We start from the raw sequence: 26,268 nt of genomic DNA on the forward strand, positions 1-26,268 counted from the left end.
GTGAGGGGTTGAGGGTGAGTGAGGGTGAGGGTGAGGGTGAGTGAGGGTGAGGGTGAGGGGTTGAGGGTGTGAGGTTTCGGGTGTGTGACGGTGTGTGAGTGTGAGTGTGTAGCCACAATGCAGAGGGCCCAGGGCGTCAAGCTCAGAGGAAAGTGGCACTGTGCTGGTGAAATGCCCTACATGCAGTGTAACTGCTGCACCCAGCCCCCTCCGCAGTAGAGGAAACGACTCCATGGGCGTTCAGCACCAAACTTTGCCCGCCAGACTGCAGAGTTCAGGGTAGCGGAATAGTTCTCAGCGCCACAATTGCGATGGTGTCGGAGCGGCCTAGATAGCCCAGAGTGACAGGAAAAGTGCGCTTCAGGCAAGGATGCCGGCAGAGTAGCTCGGGGTATGAAAGAGGTGGATTTATAAGCGTACTTGAGGTAACCCTGATGTAGCGTGGGGCGCAGTATGCTCAGCGGGGGATGCTTGGGCCAGACAGCGTCACTTTATGCAAGGCTTTGCCTGCTCTCGATCCCCGCAATCTGGTAGGGCACGAGCCGGCGAGCAGGTAGTGAGCGATCCGCTCCAGAGGTACCAAGCCCGGCTTGCAGGGTGAAGTAACTTACTGTGGAGGCCCGCCAGGGGCCGGTGACGTGAGGATTTCCCGGGGCCAACATTTTGGAAGTTGCGAGGTCGGGCCTCTGTCGCAGAGTTTCCTTCACCACGTGTGCACAAGGCTCTTGCTAGGAGATCCCTGCTCGTTACAGGAATGCGTACGCCAGTGTTTGGCAGGATATGTGGGCACTAGCGGAGTAGGCATATTGGCTGACAGGGAGGTTCAGACTGAAGCGTAAGTCCATTGAGGCCTATCGCCATGTGGAATCCCTGGGGCTCATGTAATAGCAGTTGCCACTCAAACCAATGCAATAACAAGAGAAACACCGAGCACGGCGTCAGTGTTGGCATTGCTGGGGGGTAGGGGGTAAGTGGTGATTTAAAAAAAAATGCGACACGGCGGGCAGGGGAGGGGGCGGAGCGGGGAGAGGGAACAGACGGAGGGAAGGCCAGATAAGGGGAGGGGGGAGGAGAAATGCGACACGGCGGGCAGGGGAGGGGGCGGAGCGGGGAGAGGGAACAGACAGGGAAGGCAGATAAGGGGAGGGGGGAGGAGAAATGCGACACGGCGGGCAGGGGAGGGGGCGAGGGGGGAGGAGAAATGCGACGTGCGGATGAGGGAACTGATGTGCACGCGCTTTTAAGCTCAATGCGCATGCGCATTGAGCTTAAAAGTCACGGGCACTGCAAGGAATCGCCACGATTCCTTGCAAGTTGGATAAAGAGTGGATAAGCCACCATAGTCTCGCTTGCTCGATGCGTATGCGCATCGACAGGCGAGACCTAAACATGCTCCTTTATTTAGCGGCTCCTGGCCATACTACAGGTTAAAAATCTTTTTAGCAATAATTATGCATTGAATGCAAAGTGCCTACATTATCATCCAATCAGGTTTCTCATCACAGCTTGACCTAAATTAGGATCAGCTCTAGTACCCGAATCAAGACACTTGTGTCTTGTGAAAGTGTGGATTGACTTCCAGGTGGCTGCCTTACATTTTCTACCAAAGGACTTTTCTAAGCCACGCTGTAGTAGCCATTCTAAATCAGTTTGGTTGAGTTTTAGGCTCCCCTTATAGCAGTTTATTAACCAACTGATACCCAGTGCCTAATTTGTAATAAAATGAGTGTGGGAGCCCAAAGTTTTGGGTAGAAGTCTGGGCCGACGCTAACTAAGGTTGGGGTCCAGATTACCAGGCTGTGTAGTCTTCATTCCACCACATGCCTCCTTAATCTACCGCTAGACACTCTCTGCCTCGTTATCTCACTCGTGCAGGTTCTTTTTTCATGCTTTCTTTCTCCCTTTGCTGATGTTTTATATATCTTTCTCTTCCATCCTTTTTTCTCCCTGTTCTGCTTCTCTCTCTTTTGCTCTGGATTTAAGTTTTCTGAGGAACAATAATTGTTGGTCTCCAAAAATGAGTGTCAGTGGCTTCTGCCTGAAACCAACCACAGGCTTAAACTAAGTACCAATGCCAACATTTGAAAATACTATTTTCTATCCAACAATAGATGGATTGCTTTGAAGAGGCCAATTGTATGTTTATTCAACAAAAGTTGACAAATAACTGATTTGATTTACATAACTCTTGTTTTGTGAAATGAACATTTTTAAACTCTCCTGATATCAATGAAATGTAAGGAATGCTCACCTTGTTGGTTACTTTTATGATTGCTTAAAAAAATTGGTAGGGTTATTGTCTGGTTCGTATGAAAATCCCACACTGCATTTGGAAGGAAAGAAGTATGGGTCCCCATGACCACCTTATGGAAGTGCAATAAGATAAATAATGAGGTAAGCAGGTCTAATGTAGACAGGCCTACATCTCACTAACCTTACACGCTGAAATGATGGTCACCTAAAAATGTGCCTCCCAAGACAGATGATGCAACAAGGCCTTGTGATTCGATAAGTTAATCTACCATGGTGGTAAGCAAAGTTTAGTAGGAATATGCATTTTTTAGGCCTTCCATAAGCCTTTAATGAGAAGACATTTGAACAAGGACACCAGAAGAAGACATTTTCTGTAGGCAGTGATAGCCACAAGATGGACTTTAATAGAAGAGAACTGTAGAAGACAGAATCAGTTATTTTTGGTAAGTGATGGGATCATAACCTTTTTCTTGACAACACAATAAACACATTTCCATTTATAGGAATAAAGGGTTTTTGTGGATGGTCTTTTAGCCTCCCTTAAGATCTCCATACATATTGGAGCCATTTTCAGGTGACCATTTAGTCTGATCCCAGAAGCCATGATGCCAAATTTAATAAAGTTTACTTTGGGTCGAACAGCTGACCCTGTGTCCTGGTCAGGAGCTTTGACATGCATGGGAACCTCTTCTGTGGTTTTATCAACATCTGTGGAAGAACCAGGGAACCACCACTGCCTGGGCCACTTGGGAGCAATGAGGCACTCTGCTGGATGGGAGGCATAAAACGTCAATATATAAAACATGCTAAGAAAGTTTGTGTGACAGTTTTGTGTTACTAGAAGAATGGCTTTCAAGGACAAATTTGTGGCTAGGGCCCACAACCAAATCTATTAAGCAAGGGACAAAGGTTCCCCAATTAGTTTCGATAATGTACTGTCATCGTGTTATCAGTCTGAATGAGAGTGTTGACCATAATCAAAAATGGTAGGAAAGCAGTGAAAGCTAGATAGCCAGGTTTGAGCTCTAAATAGCTGATGTGAAAATGGCTCTTTTGTGAACCAGATGCCTTGAAATGAGAGATGACTTAAACGGGCTCCCTAGCCAGACATGGATACATCAGTGACTGCTGTTTGCAAAGAAGGATCTTGCTGAAAAGACATGCCTTTTAGGAGATTGTTATTTTTGCACCACCACGCAAGCAACTGCTTTGCTGCCCTCAAAAGTAAAAGTTTATATTAGAAGTTTTCATTCCACTGAAAGCACTGATCCTCCAGACACTGCACAAGGAGCCTCAAATGCAGTCTTGCATTTGGGACTATGAAAATGCACAACTCCATCAAGCTAATGAAAAAGGAGATTTGACGAACTGCTGATTTGGGACTCTTGAAGAGCAGAGGACACTTATACTGTCTTGATGATACTCTTTTCTCTGAAGGAAACACTTTTTCTTGTGATGTCTCTAGAGCTTCTTCTAGATAGGACAGGGACTATTACAATTTTTTAAGGTTCATTTCTACCCCCAATTTATACAGCAGTTGACCGTAAGTCCTGAATCATTTTTTTAAGGATTGTGGGCTCTTAGCATGGAATCGTCCAAATAGGAGTATATGAACATTTTCTAATGACAGAGATGAACTGTCCCCACTGCCATGCTCTTAAAGAAAATCAGAGGGGTGGACTTTAGACCAAAGTATATAGTGTGTATTGAAGTGGGAATGACCTACTACGAAGAATGGAAAATACCTGAGGTTCTTCACAGTGAACATGTGAAAATAGTAATCTTGTAGGATTTACAGCACACATCAAACCTCCATGTGTGAGATGAGGAACACTTTGAACGGAGGGCTATCATGCAAAACTTCTCTCTTTTGATCCACTCATTCTAAAGATGCAGATCTAGAATTGGTGACTGAACGCCTTCTGCTGGCCCATTTTCCAAACCAGGAATATCTTGCATGACTGTTATTCCCTAGTAAAGGTACAGGGCTGAATTTATCACTCTTTAAAAGAAAAAGCAGTGAATCCTTGTGAATATTGGGCAAATAGAACTTGGTGGGTGGCTTTGGTGGAACATGCAGTGGATGGACTTTGAATTGCAGTGAGTAGCCTACTTTTGCAATATTTAGCACCAACTTGTGATCTGTACATTTTTGACACTCTTTTAGATGTTGGTGCCCCCTTATGTAGTGGCGAAGGGAGGGGACCGAAAAGGTCATTTTGTAATGTTTGAGGGCAAATCCCCTGGTGAGCAGAGGACTGGTTCTGAAGCAACTTGTTCCTTCATGCTAGTCTCTGGTAGTATGGGTACCTTTGGCCCTGTTAATCTTGCTGCTGCTGCTGCTGCTGGTAGCTCCAGCGAGGGGACTGAACCCTTCCATGACAGTGGTGTCTATGAACCCTCTGTGTGAATTATGATCTGTAAAATCAGTGCACCTCCTTCAGACCAACAGCTTTAAGAGTCTCGACTTTATTCTCTGCATCTCTTCCTCAGTGTGCTTACCAAAGAGCATAGTGTAAACAGTAGATTTAAAATCTTTAGTTGGGTGTCTGGCTTCAGAGAGGTAGGATGTAAACAAGAGGAGTGCATAAGGACATTCTATGGCAATAGTCGGCAGCCACGAGGTCAGCTGATTCTATTGCAGAGCTGCTGTCCTGATTGGAAACAGGTCGTCACCCCGAGTGATACCTTAGTTAGAAGTCCTGATAACCGTCTCTGGATAAGCCTGCAGCAAACCTCTGCAGATTGCCCAATACCTCCCTTTCATATCAGCTCAACAGAGCAGTTGCACTTGCTGTTGCGAGCTTCCTGTTGGTCATCCCATACAATTTTGTTCCTGCAATATCCATATGCTTACTTCGCTCTATCTGGTGGTGCTGATGTTACCGCTGCTGAAAACTGCTGTCTGCAAACTGCAGACACAATTATTTAATCTGGCTTGAGAACTAATCAGAAGTATACTGTCTGTATCCGGAGTTAAAAGCTCTCATAAGTCAGGTACAACAGGCTACAAAGTCCTGGGTGAAGCCCTTGGCTGTAAAGTCTCCATAATTATGGAATCATTATGTTGCATTCTTTTCCGGAGAGGTGCTGAAGTTTCGTTGTTCCTGAATGACAATGTCATGAAATGTGTTAATGCCATCAACAGGCAAATTCCTAGATGGAGAGGATGTCAGATAAGTGGGAGTGTAAGAGGAAGAAGTGTCTACAACAGAAAGATCTTCTATGTGTACACTTGGGCGAATGCATAGAAGATCTCGGCAAAGGCTGATCAACATCTACATCTCCAGATGGTAACACAAGCTTCTGCAGAGGCTCATTTTTAGAAGAATACCAAGATGCTACTGGTCTCTTACACGTAGGAGACATGGACATGAATCTTGTCAGTTTTGAGGGCTTCAGCAAAGGTGGCAGATTTCGAAGTTGTAAATGTTTCTGGAATTGGTCGCCAGCTGGGATGATGACATGCGGAGGCATTATCAGACTGAGCAGGAGAAGAAGAAGATTGAGTCTTAACCTCTTTATAGATGCAAAAATCAGGTGAATCGCTCAATGTGAAAAGATTTATCAACGCCGATCATCTTGTCATCGAACGGTGACATGATGTTAACTGGTGTTGTGACCTCGAGTGGTTGCATGATGGCGAATGGCATTCAAAGGCGAATGGAGCTTCGAAGGCAAATGTTATCTTGGCGTTCAATGGAATTACGTCAGCAGTTCTGGTGATCCTGAGATAAAGCATGGCAAATGTTATGGCCTTGAGCATTTTAACATCGTAGTCTTCCCGGTTGGCAAGTGACGATGGCATGCCACCGCAATAATCTTATCCTCAGCAGCAAAAACGTGAGCCAAGCCCCCTTCGACAACATTGATGTTTTTGATGTTGAATGGGAATGTTGGTGCTGATGATGTATTTTCTCATCTTTTTGATCTACCCCATGGGACTCCCTGGAGGAGGAAGACACAGTAGAGGTCAAAGCTAGGAGACAGGCCTCCCAGAACTAGTGACGGTCTGTGGTGGTTTTCTACCTTACATACAAAGGGCACTTCACAAAAAGTGAATGCAAAGTGCTAAAAAACTGATGGAAATAAAAGGGAGACATACCTTAAAACATACATCAAATCACCTGACACTGAGGGAGGGGGAAGGACGCCACCATTTAAGATGTGAATGTCAGACATAGTACTGGAATGAACTATTAGAAACATATTCAGAGATGCTTCCTGAGGCATCCTGTCCTAAAGTTATTTGGGACCCTCCCTGCCAATCCTGCTGACTGAGACTCAGGGAGAGGATGGCTGGGCAATGAGCTGAAATTTTTTTACTGGGCCTAGTTCAGAGCATGGGTAACAGGTAATGCACAGATACCTAGTGACGTTCTCGCTGAGTGAATATCGAGAGAAGATAAATAAGAGCAACCAACTAAATCTATAATTGATGTACAGCCTGATAACGATAACATTGTGCAGGACTGCGAGAGCTTAATGGTATCTATCGTTGGCATAATAGCAATGTTATGACCAATGTAATCCTGTAATATACCTGGATGATATCTTAATCGCTGTTCTACTTTTGTTAAAAAAATAATATTAAAAAAACACACCTTTAAATACCTTCTAACACTAAAAGACAACATATAGGGTAAAAAATAAACTGCAAAGTCTGAGAGGATTTGTTTACAAAAACTGGAGCTTAACACCCAGAGTTCAAGAATGTCACTCACATAAGCTAGAACCAAAAATAACTGACACTGTGTTGCAACTAACAGTAAAAGGCATCTTCTGATATGGAATTCTTAAAGAGGCGGCGTATTTAGTTAACTCTTCTAAAGTAGGCCTATCAGGCTGGTCTTTTTCTCTCTATTTAGACATGTTAGGTAGCAGGCTCTCGTCATAAGTCCTGTAATATAGTGTTAGCAAGTTCATCCCTAAACTGGCCTTTTGAAGGTCATTGGTATTTCCTTATGTTTAACTCTTCACCCTCTCACATCTATACATATAGAATATCAGTTTTACAGGGTCCCCACATGAAGTATGGCATTATTCTAAACTTTATGACTATCCGTGACTAACCTGTGATGCAGAATGATTTTTTTCCAGACTGAATATGGTATCTGGGGACATTTAACAAGATGAGAAAGTTGCAAAAAGACATCCAGGATAAATAATCAACATCTGAGAAATACCTATCCAATTAATGCTGGACCTTGCTTTTACTGCACTAATTGTGGTAGAATTTTAATTGTTACTTACAGGATTAGGGAAGACAAGAACAGGAAATATTGTTCCTTCAGTTGCTAGATCACGAAGAAACAGTCCACCTAGCTTCACCATGTACAAACAAGATTCTCTCCGGGGAAGAGATTCAACTCCAATTTTTACTCCTAAAAATAAAATAGAAAAGTTATTGCCACCTTATTGAAGACTTCATTTGAGTCAAAGGGAATCCTGAAACTTTGCAAGTATTTATTTACAATGCGCCATTTCTTAAAATCAATAGAATTAATAATTCACCCTTAAATTAACTGATTTCCTCTTTTCAGGGGACTAGGACTCTGATAAATATATATATATATATATATATATATATATATATATATATATATACACACACACACACACACACACACACACACACACACACACACAATTTAGCAATTTGGAGTGTGCAAATCTTCTCAACGCACAAAGTGTTAGTTGCTAAACTAGTGACTGTTTACGATTTCCAAACGCAGGAAAAGCTAATTGTGATACAGGTCCAGTCAAAATTACGACTTTTGCTTCAAGAGTCACTACTGACATCACAGAATTAGGAAAAGCAGGAGTAGCAGTACAGAAGTGCACAAAAGAGGTGACAAAGTTCCTAAGAGCAATAGCCATCTGATAATAATTATACAAGAAGAAATAGAAAAAAAAAGGTTCAATGGCACTGACCTTGAGTTCTTGGAGGGGGTGGGTGCTGTAGAAACGATTAGCTGTTTGGCAAAGAGTCTCTGATTGTCCCAGATGCCAACAAAAAAACAAATATGGGCTTGCATATGCAAACAAAGGGTAACCGAGCTAACAGAAGATGGCAGCAACAATATAGATATCAAGTAAAGAATAACCTTCCATCTTCATTGGGAAACAGAGTACCTTACTTCTAGTAAATACCATGGACATATCTGCTCCTACACGCACCGTGCCAGATAAGCCCTTTCTAAATTTGTAAATGTCAAATATATTTTGGGAGACTGGTAGTAGAGAACCATAACCACCACATTATGCACATATGCTAAATAAATTTAGAACCCAAGGAAGCATAAAGAATTTCCATGCACCAAAGAAATTGTTGCAGGACTCACATTAGTATTATGCGATGCAGCAAGGGACACACTATGCCAAATAAATAGTTGAACTTATTGAAATTATAAGCAATTAATTTTCCCTCCCACAAACGAGATCCTTAATTGTCCCACTCATGCACAGGATCTTTGTTAGAAAAGACCCATGTTGGTGTTTTTAAAACATATTTTAGTAGACTATTTAAAGGCTATATCGGTCTGATTACATTCTTTTTATTATAAAGAATCTTTATCAAAACCAGAATTATATTATTCCTAAAGTTTGCAAAAAACAACTGACTGCATTGGAAAATTATGTTAATTAAGACTGTTTAAACATACATGTGAGTATGACCAATGTGTTGATATTTGGAGAGAAAAAGTTCTTGTGTTCATGGTGTTTGGGTAATGAGAAGATTGAGACTGTTAAGTTTAAGCAAAACAGATGCGTAGGTGTTGGAAAGGTTGCCTAGCCTGAATCAGAACTAATGCAATGTCCTCTCTTCATGGGAAGTGCTGTTTCTATTCCATGTATTGAGGGCTCTCAGTCATTCCATCATTAATAAAAAATGTTTTAAATGTGGCCGACCTGCATGCTAGCCCTCCGTTGATATTAGATTTGATCACTAATTTACTCAATTTAAAAACCGTTTAAGCAAAGTCTTGTTAATCTGCTTTTGTGAAAGCCTCTTACCTAGAACTAGACCAATGAAAAAGGAGTTGTACTCTTGAACACTTGGGTTTTAGGTTTCTGCGTTACCGTATTAATGAAGGTAGTAACACAATAGCAGGTATGGCATGGAAGGAATTACTGGTGAACAAAAAGATCTTGTCTAGTAGTAAGCAGCAGTTCTTCATTGTTTTGCAATGTGTCTGTAGGAAATTAGGTGTAGTGGGATAAGTACCCACCTTAAGCAATAAACACAATCCTCGTCAGGGTAAATCACTAAAGTCACTAAATAAACCTGAGCTCAACCCCTTGGTAGCTATGGCATAAAGCAAACAGGCTTACATTCGAGGCAATGTGTAAAGTATGTATGAAAAGCTAAAACAACAATAAAGTCAAAATGCCACACAATAAAAAACAAAAAGATTTAGAAAATAAAATCTAACAAACAAAGTGACACCGAAATGACAAATATTCAGTAAAGGGAATCGGAGATATGAATTTTCAAAGTTTTAAGTAGAAAAAGCACCATTGAAGCACAAAGTGCTAATGATAGTCAATGGTCATTGTAAGAATCAAGGTAAAATGTACGGCTTGTCGCGATGGAGCGCAGTCCGGATATACCAATCAGGTTCGTCCGGGGCAAGAAATTTTACCTTCTGACTTAGGTATTTAACTCCCATTGAACACTCCTGAATCCCAACAGGGCCTCAGGGGAGGCACTGAAAGACTTACTTGCTAAATTTCCCTGGGACTCACTGTCCAGCATGCCGTGTGTCCATCAGGAGGACGGGCCACAGACACTTACAGCCCGCGCACTATAGAGTGCGCACCACCTCCTGCAGCGCAGGACGTGTCTGGACAAGAGCAGTCCCACCCATGGCATCGGAGACTGGAGGAGGCAAGGCTGCCCCCCCCCCCTTCCTTTTGCCTCCCATCTCATGTTGCTTTAACTCCATTCACCAACTGGGTACTCTTTGAGAGAAAGAAAGAAAGAGAGAGAGAGAGAGAGAGAAAGAAAGAAAGAAAGAGAGAGAGAGAGAGAGAGAGAGATAGAGAAAAAGAGAGAGAGAGAGAGAGAGAGAGAGAGAGAGAGAGAGAGAGAGAGAGAGAGAGAGCGAGAGAGAGAGAGAGAGAGAGAGAGAGAGAGAGAGAGAGCGAGAGAGAGCGAGAGAGAGCGAGAGAGAGAGAGAGAGAGAGAGAGAGAAAGAGAGAGAGAGAGAAAGAGAGAGAGTGTGTGTGTGTATGGGTGTACTGGAGTTCGGCTGCGTGTATTGGCACTTAGCTGGCGGAGTGTGTATACTGGTGCTTGACTGGCAGAGTGCATGGACTGGCATTTGGCTTGTGATGTGTGTGACTGGCGGTGTGTGGACTAGTGCTTGACTGGCGGTGTGTGGACTGGCGCTTGGCTGGTGGTGTGTGTTGACTGGCGCTTGGCTGGCAGTGTGTGCGCACTGGCACTTGCGTGACGGTGTGCATGGACTGGCGCTTGGCTGGCAGTATACGTGGACTGGTGTTTGGCTGGTGGTGTATGTGTGGCTGGCGGGGTGTGTTTGGACTAGCCCTTGGCTGTCAGTGTGTGTGCACTGCCATTTGGCTGGTGGTGTGTTTGAACTGGGGATTTTGCTGGCTGTGTGTGTCGACTGGCTTCTGGCTGGCGATGTGTGTGGCTGGCATTTGGGTGGTGATAGGCAGGCATAAGGTTTTATAATGTTAACTGTTTTATTTCTTGTTATTTGCATTTGTGATTGTAAAGTTTTATTTCTTCTTTTTATTCTAGTGCAAAGCTCTTGATTTCCTTTGCTGCAACTCCTGCTGGCAGTTTTGGCACTGGTAAATCTGCAGTTTGTGTAGTTGAATGTGTTTGGTAAGAAAACGTTTTTGCATTATTTACTCAATATGAGTATCTTTTCCCTGCGTGAATGTGTAATATTAAGAGAATTTTTAGCTTCTATTTTATTGTGTATGCAATTCTCCATGGATTTGTGCACAATGTGTTTTATGTTGGCTTGTGTGTACTTTTCTTTTCTTTTTCCTTTCTACTGGGAAATTGTTGGTGCTTGCATTGTCTGTGCAGAGTAGGTGCTGGCGAGTCTAGCGGTCTCTGGCAAGTGAGTGGTATTGTTTTTCAATAGACAGGCCTTTGTGTGCTTTGTATTGATTGCATTTTCCTATCAGATTACCAGTAGTTTTACTTTCCGTTTGATAATGCCACACTGTGTTTATTAAATATTTTACACAGTGTTGGTTATTGTTGACTTATTTGTCAGGTTACTTTTGTTAGTAAGGATTATGGCTAACTGCAGGATTAAAGCCCAGCAGGTTAATAGTACAGTTCTGTCTAGAGACTCAGCGCTTGGACGCCCGTGGGGCAGCAATCGCGCTCTATAAATCGATATACAATACAATACAATACAATACAGTATGCTTTTCGAATCTTCCTCTAACCATGATTTTGAGACTGACTCTGCATCTGAGACAGAGGAGAAAGTCCAGGATTCTGGAAGTAAATTTTCAGTCAGAGAGGAATCATTTGATGATGAAACCCCTCAATGCGGAGGAAGTACCTCTTTTAGAGGAGGACATTGGTATGCCGATAGTGCAGCAAGAGGCATCTGAATTGCAGCCTGGGGCTGAAAGCCTTCCCACTGGAAGTGCTGAACTCTGGGTTGCTCCAAATATGGCTCAGCCTGTGTTGCCGGTCTTTACTAGTGTAGCAGGGTGTAGACTGAATACTTAAAACTTTTTGCCTATAAATTTCTTTAGGTTGTTTATGGACAATGTATTTTTGGATGAGACTGCTGACCAGACTAATTTGTATGTTGAACAGTATTTGAGGGACAACACTACCAGGCTTAAGCCCAACTCCAGAGCAAGCCGGTGAACTCTTGATGAGTTGAAGTTCTTCTTGGGTTGAACTTTTTTGATGGGCTTGATAAGGAAGCTGTGGTGTCTTCATATTGGTCTACTAGTCCTTCAATGACAATGGCTATATTTCCTGCAACCATGAGTCATGATCCGTATTTGCTTCTGCTTCGGATGCTGCATTTTCTTGATAATGCTTCAGCTTTGCCACAAGACCTCCCTGACTGGAACCATCTTTTTAAGGTTCGGCCTCTCCTTGAACACTTTGCAGATCGATTTTCAGAGATCTATGCTCCAGGGAAAGAAATAGCTGTGGATGAGTGTGTGGTCCAGCTCAAGGGCAGTCTGTTTTTTAGTCTACATTCCTAGAAAGAGGACATGTTATGGAATTAGGATGTATATGCTGTCTGAGTGTAGTACTGGATATGTCTATAATTTCGGGGTGTACACTGGTAGGAATTTCACTACTGACCTCCCTGATTGTCCATCCACTTTTGGAGTTAGTGAGAAAATTGTGTGGGAACGTGGTAGAGGAGTTTTTAGCAAAGGTCAACATTTATCTGTAGATAACTTCTCCACTGGTATGCTATTGTTCAAAGTGGAGACTGTTGCTGGTGGTACAATCTGTTCTAACCGTAAAGGTTACCCAAAAGAGCTTGTTTGTAAAAAACGTGAGTGGGGACAGTGCAGTGACTTGCATAGTGAGGACTGTCTAGCTGTGACATTTTCAGACTGGAGAGATGTCTACATTCTGACTACCATCCATGATGAAAGTGAATGAATGAATGAATGAAAGTGAATTTATAACAGCGCGATTGCTGCCCTGAGGCGTCCAAGCGCTAAAAGGAACCAGTGAAGGGTGAACAGGTTGAGAACCAGAAGAAGAGGGAAAAAAACTGAGTTAAGTTGAACAGAATTGAATAGGTGTGTTTTTAATTGTTTACGGAAGGAAGCGAGATCAGGATTGGATCTCAGGTGAAGCGGGAGGGAGTTCCAGATCTTGGCGGCGTTGAAGGCGTACGTCCTTCCGCCAGTTCTGGATCTTTTGACTCTGGGGACTGCTGCCATGAAGGCCTGACTAGAGCGCAGATTTCTACCTGGGTGATACTGGCTTACTAGATCACGGGTGATTGAAGGACCCGAGTCCCAGAAAGCCTGGTGGGCAATACACATTGCTTTAAAAGAGACTCTCTTACGCACTGGGAGCCAGTGAAGATTAGTCAGAGCCGCCTTTACTGACAATCTGCGAGGAATCTGTAGCAGAGTGCGCGCGGCACAGTTTTGTACCAGCTGTAGTCTCTTTAAGGTGTACTCTGGTGCACCCAGATATAGGACGTTGTTAGAGTCCAGCCGTGATTGTATCAGGCCCTGTATGGCTATCTGCTTTGCCTCCATTGGGAGCAAAGGAAGAACTTTCTTCAGTGTCCTGAGTATTCCAAAGCAGGTGGCTGAAAGCTTTGTGGCCTGGGTGTTAAGTGAGAGACTCCTGTCCAGCCATACCCCTAGGCTTTTGATGTTATCCTTCAGGGCCGCGGGGGGGGCCTAGACAGGGGGGCCACAATGAGTTGAAAAATGTGGGGTCGGCAGGGCCCAGAAGCATGAGCTCCGTTTTGTCACCGTTAAGTTTTAATGATGACTGAGTCATCCAGGTCTTCACCTCCTCCAAACATTTAGTAAGGCCCCCTGATCGTGATTGAAGAGCCTCCTGCGCTAATGAGACCACCAGCTGGGTATCGTCCGCATAGGATATGATCTTGACTCCATACGGACGAACTACCTCAGCCAGTGGCCTCATATAGATGTTGAAAAGCGCCGGGCTTAATGAGGAACCCTGCGGGACTCCGCACTTCAGAGAAATGCTAGAGGACACTGTCTGTCCATCAAACACCTGGAATGACCTGTTGCTCAAAAAAGATTTTAACCAGAGCCACGCCTTGTCCACAATGCCGACATTCGAAAGACGGTTCAGTAAGGTGGCATGGCTGACTGTGTTGAATGCCGCACTGAGATCAAGGAGGATCACTGCCACTGATCCTCCCTGATCAAGGATTTTCCTGGACTCCTCGATGACCATTAGGAGGGCGGATTCTGTTCCATGCTTGGGCCTGAACCCTGTCTGGGTGGTGTCTAGCAGCTGGTTATCCTCAAGGAAGCTGACTAGCTGGAGATTGACATACCTCTCCACGATCTTACTCACCCAGGGAAGCAGGGAGATCGGACAATAGTTCCCAAAATCCGATGGTTCCAGATTGGGCTTTTTTTATCAGTGTTCGGACCATCGCCCGTTTCCAAGCAGAGGGGACAATGCCCGAGGCAATGGAGGCATTTAGCAGGTTCCTAATGATCGGTAGGACAGTCTGAAAGACCAGCATCATGGCCTCAGGGGGTGCCGGATCAGATGGAGATCCGGATTTTACTTTCCGAGCCATGGACTCCAATACTTCGAGATCCATGCAAGGAAAGTGACTGAGCAGAGGAGGAGGGGCTGAAGCGGAGTCTGAGGTCTTGATTTTATCCTGAATTAGCGGAGGGGTGGGAGTGAGAGTGCAGGGAAAGGAGGCATATATTTTATTTACTTTTGCTGAAAAAAATTCAGCCAGGTCATTGCACTGCAAAGTACTTCACCTGTGACTGTTTGGGGACAGGTTGCTGAATTGCACAAACATGCGTGCATTTAACTCTACAATAAACACATGAGTGGTGTAGCTAGAGTAGATCAGAGGTTGACACCTTACACTGCTGTTCATAAGGCTTACATTTGATATAAGACGTTGGCCATCCATTTAGCAACCTTCAATGCTTTTGTTGCATTCAAGGATTGTTCTCCAGAGTCAAAGAGGACATTTGTTCAGTTTCAGAAGTCTGTGATAAGCAGCCTTGTTGCAGTAGAAGTTCCTAGAGTTGGAGTGGTGGAAGATGTGGCTAGACTGAATGATTGCCACTTTCCTGATCCCATTCCTCCCAAGTCCGAAAAAGACTTTCCCAGTATGAGATGTAGAGTCAGTATCCAAAGAAATGTGCGGAAGAAGAGTTGTATGTACTGCCCCGATTGTCCTTCTAAACCAGGAATGTGTGTGCCAACATGTTTTAAATTGTACCATATGCAACAGAGCCATGGGGAGCACCTGTGAGCGCAAAAGTAAACTGACTGGTCTATATTGTTTTATAGGTTTTGTTCACATTTCACGGTTGGCATTAGTTTGATGTGTTTAGTTAGAGATGTTGTGTTCGCAGCTATAGTGTTGTATCAATACAAAATTGGTTTGTGGTTTCTTTTTTGTAAAAAAAAAATTGATAACGGGTGCGTGGACTATGTTTGCAGGCGGCGTGCGTGAGCTGGTGCTTGACTTGCGGTGTGCGTGGACTGGAGCTTGGGTGGCAGTGTGCGTGGACTGGCGCTTGGCTGGCAGTGTGTGTGGACTAGCGCTTGGCTGGCAGTGTGTGTGGACTAGCGCTTGGCTGGCAGTGTGTGTGGACTGGCAGGCACTTGGCTGGCAGTCTGCATGGACTGGCAGGCGCTTGGCTGGCGGTGTGCAGGAGCTGGAGCTTGGCTGTCGATGTGCATGGACTGGCACATGTCTGGCGGCGTAATGAGCTGGCATTTAGCTAGCGGTGTGAGTAGTGACTTACTGCAGGTCACTACACACCCTGTTAGCCAAACACCAGTTCACACACTCAGTCAGCCACCAGCTGGTGCGATTGGTGTGTCAGTCATGTGGGCCTATAAAAGTGATGGGCCCTTGAATGGCGCGGTCTGTTGGTGAGAGTGCTGTAATATGCTGGGCCTGCGGATGGTGGTGTGAATGGTCTTGTGTTTTTCACACATGAAAGGTGTGTGAATGGCCTGTAAAGAGGGTTGTGCCTTGACATGGCTTTACAGCTAACGAGTTGTGAGTCATGGGCTCAGTTTATGACCTTTCAATTATTAAAAGTGTATTTCAATTCTGTGAAATCTTTTGTTAATAAAATTTACATGTCTAACCTTTTACTCACCCTCATGCCAAATCCACCCAGTATGTGTGTGTACTTGAGGAATAGATGGTTGAGGAGTAATATTGGTCTTTTAGGTCTTTCTCTGAAAGGGTGTACATTGTCTATAGGGAACATCTACCAACTCTAGATATTTTCTTAAACTAGACACCCAGGAGAGTCCTGGGTGGTGTGCCTTTCGTAGATCCCATCAAGTTTTCTTACCCACAATGCCCTGCAAACCTCAAAATGTGACTAAAATCACACATTTTCCTTGCATTCTGTGCAATATTCTTTCAGAATCAGAAGAAACCACAAAATTCCTAACACCCAGCGTTCCCCCCGGGTCTCTTGATAAAAATGCTACCTCACTTGAGTTGGTGTTCCAATTGCCTGTGACAGGGAAGGGCCCAAAATGATTTGTGGACACATCAAAGGTATGTCACACAACGACCTGTCTTTTGTGTTAACTTTGTGTTATTGAGCTTGAGCTTTAAGCAATAGAGAGGATACAGTACATTTACCAAACATCCCTGTATGATGGAACCAGACCCTCTCCGAACCCATTCCAACTACCTAGTATCATTGCAATGTAAGAGTAGTCGGAGTCCATAAGGCAGATGTCCACGGTTGTCCTGCCCGAACTGGCCGCTGCTAGCAGCATAAGGAACAAACTCAATTTAACAATGGAAAAAAGACCCAACCGCACTATCCCCCTTGTCCCCCCCCCCCCCCCCCCGCCCCCGCCCAAGAAACGGTGTGCCATGTTCATGTCGAATTCGGTTATCACTCAAACAGGTCAGGGTGACTGTAGTCCGCAGAGATGTAATCCGACATGGAAGGGCCTGTGAGTCTCCGGAGGCGAAGATATTTCGGGTATTTGATTTCGTTAACTTCAAATTCTAGTGCCAGTAGGATAAGAGCGGGTGCCAGATAGTATTAAAAGTTGTCACAGATTGGGTGAGGGTAGCTTAGATACATTCCATGCCAAATATGTAACAAAGTTTGTGTAACCACCCTGTGTGCGAAGGACGAGTCTGTGTACACCAGAGTGAGAGGATATGTTGGACTGCCGCCCCCATTGCCAAACCCTGATCGATTTTAATGGGAATGTAAGTGCATTTGGCAACCCCAAAAGTGTGTAGGCCGGAAAGCGAGGTATTTTGGTGTCAAACTGCTTATTAATGTCGTTAAGAACCTCTGTCCAATATCCTGTCACGTCACGGCACTCCCACAGCAGGTGAGTCAATGTCCCCTCCTCGTCACACCCTCTCCAACATGTCGGGCTGCGGTTAGGATTACCTCTATTTAATCTGACGTGTTAGATACCAATAAGTTGCTACCTTGACCGCCATTTCTTTGTGTGCTTGGTAGTGTGATTTGCTCTGTACTATATGGCTTGCCATTCCTTTGCTGAAAGAGCTCTCCCCAACTCCTTCTCCCAGCGTTTCTGAACTGCTGATTTCCGCGAGGGGGTCGGTGAGCTGAGCATCCGATACAGCTCGGTAATCTGCTTAGGATCTGTCTGTTTGGCAACAAGCCATTTCTCGTAGGTCTTCAATCCTGTGCCCACTAGTGGGCATATCTCTGGTTGCATCAACCAGTGCCGAAGCTGAAAGTACTGGAACTTTTTTGGGTCTATGATGTCGTAAAGCCGTGGGGGATCCAAAAAACTTAAGAAACCCTTAAAGATCACAAAGGTGGCCTGCGGATCTGCATTGTAGAGCGAGTGATTGGGGATTTGTTAAGGTATTTTGGCCTATCCGCTCGTTTCAGAAAGGTATTTTCCAGAGAGTCGACTGCTCCATCACTCTATCCTGGAAGAGCCACCTTTTCTCTGATTCAGGCCGACTCCGTTCCACTAAATAGCGGAGTAGGGCTGCCTGAAAGTACTTTAGAAGGTTGGGGATCCCCAGCCCTCCCTCATCCGGGGAACGGTAGGAAAGATCCCTGCGCATTCGGGGCCATTTCCGGGCCCAAATGAACTGTAGCACAATGTCCTGCAGCTTTCGGATCGTTTACATAGGGGGCCCGACTGGGATGGCTTGAAACAAATATAACATTTTAGGTAGGGTGGACATCTTTATCGCCGTAATGCGGCCCAGAAGAGATAGAGGTTGTTGCTGCCATCTCCTCAGATCTCCGTGTATTTAGGAGGAGAGGTTCGCATAATTCAGGGTAACTGTGCACTCTGTGGACGGAGTTAGGACGATCCCATGGTAAGGGATTGTGTTGTGTGCTTGGAGGTCCCCATACTCCGGGGATTTGCTTTGCAGCCTGGTTACGTTGCACCCTAAGGGTAAGAGCATTGATTTCCCTGTGTTGATTTTAAAGCCGGATGCCCTCCCAAAGGCCTCCAGCTCTCGCAGGAAGGCTGGCACTGAGTTCTTAGGCTTTTCCAGCTCCGTCAGAATATCATCGCGTACAAACGAATGATGTGCTGTTCCCCTCCAAAGTGAATACCAGTAATGTCGGGATTATCGCGAATCCTCTGTGCTAAGGGCTCCACGTATAACGCGAAGTGGAGGGGAGACATCGGACACCCTTGTCTCGTGCCCCGCCAAATGTCAAATGGGCACGAGGTTGTGCCATTGACCCGTATCACTGCCCTTGGTTTATCATAGCAGCTCGCAACCCAGGCCCTGAAACGTCTCCAGATGCCGAAGTGTGCAAGCGTTCTGTCTAAAAAAACAACTGTCTCTGTCCTCTAGCTAATTTAGTGTGGGGGATTGTGAAGGAGACTGACACCGCATCGTGGTCGGAGAGTGCTGCTGGGGTTATGTCCACCTCATCTACCAATGAGTTAAGTTCCGAGGAACAGATAAAGTGATCGAGTCTGACGTATGTGTGATGCACGTGAGATTAGAAGGAGTACTGTGTTACAGGGATGGGCCTCCCGCCAAAGATCCAGCATCCTTTCTGTTTCATCCAGTCCCTCCCCTCATCTGAAATCGCTCCTGTAGAGCCATAGAGGTGGCCTGACCTATCACGTGCAGAATCCATAACGAGATTGAGGTCTCCTCCCACCAGGACGTGCTTAACCTGAGGGCTCAGGAGATCCAATAACGTTCCCCTAAGAACAGGTTCCTGTACTGAGTTGGGGACGTGGAGGGACCCCTGCTGGGGAAAGGCCCCAGATTTCATTCTGTGCCAATCTTTGGACAAAAGGTGCATGACAGGATGGCCCTCTGTTTGATAGGGTTATTGAGTCCCTTTACATTAAGAGTAATGACTTTCACTGTGGGTTCCGACTTGAAGTCGTTGTGGAGTAAATCAGCTATGGTGATGGAAGTCGGTCCCCACTGGACGCCCTCCTTGAGACCTCGCCCAGACTGACACACTGCCCCCCCCCCCTCCAAAACCTCCCCGCTTCCCCCAGCCCCAACCATCCCCCTTCCTAACCCCACCCCCTGCCCATACCCCAACTGCCCCTTTTACCTCCAACTATCTGCCCACCCCGCTCCCCCACCGCTCCCCTGTCGCCCCCCCTCCACCACAACAAAACAAGCCCAACAAAATACCATTGTCCGATGCCTGCCGTCCATGGTTGCAGGCATGTGGTAGGGAAGTGTAGGGTCCTCGTGAAGCCCAGGCGACCCAGGCCCCCACACCTCCCCCCTCCCCGGCATCCATAGTTCAGTGCTGAGGGATCGCCATGTGCGTCTTGAAGGTTACTCTGGAGTTGAGGTGTCCCGCATCACCGCGTCTAGGGCCGCCGCCCTCTCCTGGGTCATGGCTGCATGATCAGGTTTAAAGTCAACGGAAGGCGACCGCCGGCACCCCACTCTTTGCCATCCGTTCCCTGTGGACTGCTGTGAAGAGTTAGGGGAACGAGTCGGGCTGCGATTCGCCTGACCCAAAGGTTTGCAGGTTTCTTGGAGAGAGAGCATCTGCTATATCTTGCCATTCCATTTAAAGATTATGCATAAGTGATGGCCCCAGGAGTACGGCACCCCTTTCAGGTAGGTAGTCTCTTCCCTGAATGCTTTCCTTTTCTGTAAGGTGATGGAGGCTGGATCTTGGTAGAGAGCTACAGGCCAAGATGGCTGGCGGCGGCGGAGCTGGAGCCCACCTCCCAGGTCCCACTCTATGTGCCCTGTCAATGCGGATTTCGAAGTCCAAAGCTTCGCCTAGGATCTCCATGAAGAGCCCTGGAGGTATCCGGCCCGTCTGTCCCTTCCTCTCGCAGCGGGACCCCCCTGACACGGATGTTATTGCGTCACAACCGATTTTCTAAGTCCTCTGTGTGTACTTGCAGGTCCACCTGCTGATGCTTTAGGCGAATGATTTATTGTTGTAGGAGCTCCACTTTCTCGCTCTTGAACTCTTCGCCTCCCCTCCGTGGCACTCTCTACATGCCGCTCTGTCGGTGGCTGCCGGTGCTGATTCGCTGACGCTGGCCTGCTCTTAGCGGGGATCTGTTGCGCTCGGCACTAAGTGCCTCTTGCGAGGTAAAAGGGATAAGCCTGTCTGCTGACCTGGGCACAGACCCACCGTGCACCTTCCCGCTGTGCGTGGAGCCCCTCCAAACCGCCCCCTCCCACAGCTCCTTCAGATGCCTCGAAGTTGGCCAGTCTTTAAAGGGGGCTCACGCCCTCCGCTATGTGGGCGCCCTTGGCGTGGGTGTCCACTCACCCTCTGTCGGCCTCCAGTCAGGAGCCCCCGGGATGCTGCTGCCGTAATGCTGCTGCCGTAATTCCTGCTCCGCGCTTTGTAGGGCCGTTAATTCGTGCGGGAGCAGATGTGGCGAGGGCTTACGCCTTTCACCTCCCTTCCCCTCTTCTGCGGCAAATGTAGGGCTCTGCTGTGTGTGTCGCTGCTGGGAGCTGTCAGCTCCAGTCCCCTGCCGCTGTTCCTAGAGCGCACCTACCAGGGTGCGCAGCTGGGATTCCCTGTGCTCCGCCGTGAGGGTGGCGGCCGTTCGTGCCCTCCCAGGCCCGACAGCCTCGATTTTCGCGCTTCCGTCTAGGGGCGCCCTGTCACTCAGAGCCACTCGCCTCTCGTGCTCCGTTGGGTCTCCTCCCTGCCAATCAGCCCTCGCCGCGGCCCGCTCACCTTCCGTTGGGGCCGCTGGTTGGTAGTTGGTGAGCTATCACTGGAGCCAAGGTGTCCCACAGTAGGTCTCAAACTTGTCCCCGTCGTGTCCGCGCTGCCTGGGCGCCATCTCACGGTTGCGGGCTGCTGGCTCTGGGCATTAACTCGCCTCCAAAAACACTCCCATGCGTGGCCGTCAGATGGATCGTCACCTCTCGCAGATTTGCACCCCATCCCAGGAGTGGCACATCTGTCACCGCTGTCATGTATGGTTGGGGAAGGGAGAGGGGACTGCTGCTGACCCATTCACAGTTTGTTAACGACCACAGCAGATCTTTTACAGTTCCCTCTGAGATCTGGACCATGTCAGAGAGATTTCCCTGATGTTGCACCTAATGGAACTTCAGCTCCCACTGCAGAGCCAACATATGCCAGCAGGCATGTCTCACACACAAGATGCAGGAGGCCATGAGGCCTATCAGCCTCAGAGTCAGTCTCACCGAAATCCAGGATTGAGGCTGAAACATCAGTATCATAGCCTGAATGTCCTTGTCTCGCCGTTCAGGAGGATAGGCCCAAAACTGCACCGTGTCCAGAATAGTTCAGATGAAAGGGAGCATCTGAGGGGGAGTCAGGTGTAACTTCGACACGTAGATAGTGAACCCCAGTGAATGCAGGTCTGCCATAGTCTGGAGGTGAAATTCGACAGCCTGGGGCGAGCCCGCTTTTAACAGTCAGTCGTCAAGATAGGGAAAGACTGGCATCCCTGATCTCTGCAGATGAGCTGCAACCACCACCATCACCTTGGTAAACACCCCAGTGGTGCTGGTGAGGTCAAAAGGGAGCATGATGAACTGAAAGTGCCTGTGGTCGACCACGAACCGCAGGTAACTGTGGGCAGGCAGGACGGCAACGTGGAAATATGTGTCCTGCAAGTCCAACGCTACCATACGGGGCAGGCGGAACTTGAGCGAGCATGATAATTATGAACTTCTCCTTCTTGAGAAAGAAATGGAGAGGGTGCAGGTCTAGGGTAGGAGAAAGGCCTCCATCCTTCTTGGGCACCAGGAAGAAGCAGGAATAGCAACCACAATCTACTATTGGCGCCATCTTGATGTCTGCCTTGGCCATGAGATGTGTCACTTTCTGACAGAGAAGGGATGGGGGGGCGGGGGGGGGGGGGGGGGGGGGAGTATCCCCTTCGGACAATTTGAAGAATCTATCAGTCGGATAATATAGACCTCCAGCAGGCAGGTGATGGCGTCACCTGCCTCCTACTAGGCGCCCGTGGTAAGAGGGCCGACTATAAGGGTCTGTCGGCTGTCTGGGGGTGAAAGGGGGGGAGTTTGCTGTCCTGAGCTCTGGCTGCCCAACCCATGGGGTCTGAGGGTACAGAGTCCTCGGCCATGCAGAAGATGAGAAGCTTGCACGCCACGGTGGCTGGGAGGGTATAGACGCGACTGGAAGCGCCTTCCATGGCTAGGAAAGGAGCTAAAGGCAGATTGGAGATAGCGAGGGCCCAAGGAACTGGTCGTGCTTGAGGCACCAGAAGAAAACAAGATGCAGGTCCGCCACCAGCAACAATCAGTCACAGGTGCCGCAGGCCTTCCTAGATGGCATTCCTGTCACAACAGGAGAAAAACTTCTTGAAAGACTTTGAGAAAAGTAAAAATAAAATAAAAAATAATATTTTTTTTAAAAGGCTAGTCAAGGGGCGGGCCAAGATGGCGACCTGAGCGGAGGCAAAACCCTGAGGCTCCCCGCTCCGGGTCCCCTTTACCAGACCTAACATAGCTATACGGCCCCAGCCTGGCGAGGTCCTGAGCCCAAAGACACCTGGAACTGATGCGATCGCCCTGAACGCTGTCTGAAGTGGGGAGGAACGCTGGGCGACCGGATCGCCTGCCGACTACAAAATGGCTGCGGAGTAAATCCGGGGAGTGAGAGGCGTTCGCGCCAACCCGTCGTCGCTGCCGGGACCCTCGAGAAGAGCGCCCGTCTCCTGCTCTGGAGTGGAGGCGGACACGAGACAAGCGCAACGGTGGGAGGGGCGCTGAGGGGGACGGGGGAGCTCTGCGGCCGCGAACATCCAGAGACAGAAGCGGGGCCCCCTGTGGGCCCCGCGATAATCGAGGCCCCGGTTGCTAGAGTGCTGCTAGAGTGCTGGCTGGGAGCCGATCTGCGGGCCCAGCAGCGCTTCCCAAGTCGACATCAGCAGATCCTGCACTACGGCGGAGGTGAGGGGCTTTCCTATTGCGGCAGTGACAAGGAAGCGGCAGGCGGGGGAGGTGCTGTGCCCTGCCCGGGAGGCCAGCTCGCTGCCATACTCTGGCCGCGGCTTTGCGTCCTCTGTTACCTCTGCCCCCCATCCCCATGTTTTCAGATTGCCAGAACGTGGGGGACACCGGGGCACCCAGAGTCCACCAGCAGTGAGCGGACGGAGATCGCTCCCCCACTAGCGGGGTAAGACGTTGTGGCGAGCGGCGGCCAGCACTGAGGGCTGTGAGGTGCGCAATTATTATGGCGGCGGCGGACCAGGCGGCACAGGCCCGACTTGAGGCGGAGGAGAGGGAAGCCTGGGAAGCTACTCGCCCGCGCTCAGCAACAGTAAGTGGCGGACTGGAGCGCGAACCCCCCGGCTCCACCCAGATCAGTAAGGGGCACCGGTGGGCACGGGCTACATCAGGGGAACCCTGCCGTCATAGCGGAGCCCGTACATTATTTGCTGGAACGGTGGCAATCCCATAAGAGACCTGGGGACTCCTCACCGGACGGTTCCGCCGGCCTGAGATTGCCGCCCCCTTTGTGAGCGCGCCCAACTAACCCCAGAGAATTCCTTCACATCGGGGCCATCCCTCCCGCTTTTTGGCCCGCATCAACCCCCGGGGGGCGCAGCGGCGAGGACTACCTGCTGGAAGGAAGAGGTGGCGGTGCGGGCCCTGTTGAGACTGTGATTTCATTGCGCCGCACTCCTGGTGATTGGGCCCGACTACCCCAGCGATACCGCCGACTGCAGCGCCCCGTACCCCAACCAGGGCCGTCTCTCCCCCTATATACGCCAGCCATAACAATCACCACCGCCCGAGCACCTAGAGGGGATAACCGCGTGCCTGTGGGCGAAGATGCCCACCTCGGGGAGGAGAGGTGGACGCACTCTCACTGACATGCTCACCAAGGGCCCCCGAAAGGGCGACAAACCCCCACCGTCCCAGCCGCCCAAGCCGGCCGCAGAACAGGGGGATGGGGAGGTACCCATAACCAAGTCCTTTCTCGAATCCCTGTTTAACTCCTTGCGAGAAGACTTTCAAACGTTAAAGCAAGAAATAGCAGGTGAACAACGTGAGCTTCGCCGAGAAGTCGACGGCCTAGGCGAAAGGGTGGCAGCCATAGAGGAGATGGAACAGTCCAAAGGAGAAGAAGTGGAGCAGCTCCAGCAGGAAATCATTCGACTACGAGAGCAACAGGTGGATCTACAGGCTCACGCGGAAGACCTTGAAAACAGGTCCAGACGAAACAACATCAGGGTTCGCGGTGTGCCATCCAAGGCAGAGGGATCCGGATGTCACGGGCTTCTTACATGATTTGTTCCAGGAAATTCTGGGAGAGACAGTGGACTTCGTCATTTGTATAGACAAGGCGCACAGAGTCGGCTTGCCGCGTCGTGCGCCAGCCCCTCCTCCTGACATACCAGCCTTTTTGCCCGACTTCCCTTTAAAGGAGAGAATCCTTTGCGAGGCACGACAGAAACAGCCCATAATGCACCAGGGAAAGCCAGTGAAACTTTACCCAGATTTATCGGCCATCACTTTACAAAAGCAGAATGCGTTTTAAGTTGCCACATCGTTTCCTTACTTATGGGGCCACCCCTTTAGACTGATCTTTAAATGGAACGGGTCCCTACGCCAGATAAGATCCCTACAGGACACTTGCTCCCTCCTAGGTATTGAACTTCCTGAGGACGTTTCTGAGCCACCTGCCTCGCAACGACCTTCACCAGAGCACTCGCGGCGCCCGCCCCAGGGCGAATGGCAAAAGGTGGGCCGTTGGCGCTCCTCTGGAGCCTCCATGAAACCCGATCCTGCCACGTGGCACAGGAACCAGCTTTGGCCATTCAGGAGGTGTCCAGAGATACCGCTGCAGCTGACTGACCTTGCTAGGCTTGGGGTCTATATCGCACTACATCACTGCGGGCTGGGGGGGCTGGGCAGGGGGCTGCAAGAGGTCACCATTGCCACACTTTCCCTTTAGTGACATTACCACAGGCCGGTCTTGGAGCTATCTGGCCGGGGACAATGATACGACTTTGGGGTTTTTGCATTGGGGTTAGGGTGCGAGGGGAGAAGGATGGGGTGTTGGGGTTAGGGAAAGGGGAGAAGGGCAGTTGGTTGGGTGGGAAGGGGGGGTTGGGGTGCCAAACGGGGGGAGGAACCAGTGTGCCGATCGGGGCAGGGTGGGAACCAGTGTGTCGGAAGGGACAAGGCTCAAACATGCGGCGTGAGGGCATGTCACTAGGTTCACTTAGCAAACACTATCCACTGATTCCAGGATGGCAGAAGCGGTCTTAAAAATGTTAACACTAAATGTGAAAGGCCTGAACAACCCAGTTAAGCAGAGACCAGTGTTATCATATCTAGAAAATTCGGGGGCTGAGATTTGTTTACTTCAGGAAACACATTTACTTTCTAATGACTGGCACAGGATGAGGTCCCGAGCGCTCCCCCATCAATTCTTTTGCTCAACGCCTGAGAAAAAGGCAGGTGTCGTGATTCTGGTGGCTAAACACTTCCGATATCTTCAAGATAGTCAAGAATTCTATACGAACAGAGGCAGACAGGGACCACGTAGGTTCAATACTTTTTCAAGGTCCTCTGTAGACAGCAGCACAGACTCAGATAGTGACAGACCCTCCACAAGTGGGGCAGAACATACAGGTCCTCGTCCTTTTTCAGGGGAGGGCCACCCCAGGGGCAACAGAGGCGGAACGGGACAAGAGAATTGTGACAGGCCCAGGAGATGGGGAAGAGGGAGATAAACAACAGGCAATTCTCGTTTCAGATTTTATCAACCAGAAGCCCACGGAGAGATATCAACCAGGAGGCAGACTTACAGGTGGTAGTTATGCACACGGAGGGGGATACCACCACTACAAACATTGAG

At 48.2% G+C, this 26,268-nt stretch overlaps 1 protein-coding gene across 2 annotated transcripts in view; it reads right to left on the reverse strand.

Moving 5' to 3' along the window:
• VPS13D (vacuolar protein sorting 13 homolog D) overlaps nucleotides 1-26,268 on the reverse strand; it is a 2,754,556-nt gene that overhangs the window by 2,404,045 nt on the left and 324,243 nt on the right. For both annotated transcript variants that reach the window (XM_086921894.1, XM_086921893.1), the window contains exon 14: nucleotides 7,507-7,637. In XM_086921894.1, the coding sequence (XP_086778020.1) occupies nucleotides 7,507-7,637 (131 nt within the window). The remainder of the gene's footprint in view (nucleotides 1-7,506; nucleotides 7,638-26,268) is intronic.

Source organism: Lissotriton vulgaris, chromosome 5, assembly GCF_964263255.1.
Source record: "Lissotriton vulgaris chromosome 5, aLisVul1.2, whole genome shotgun sequence".
Lineage (NCBI taxonomy): Eukaryota > Metazoa > Chordata > Amphibia > Caudata > Salamandridae > Lissotriton > Lissotriton vulgaris.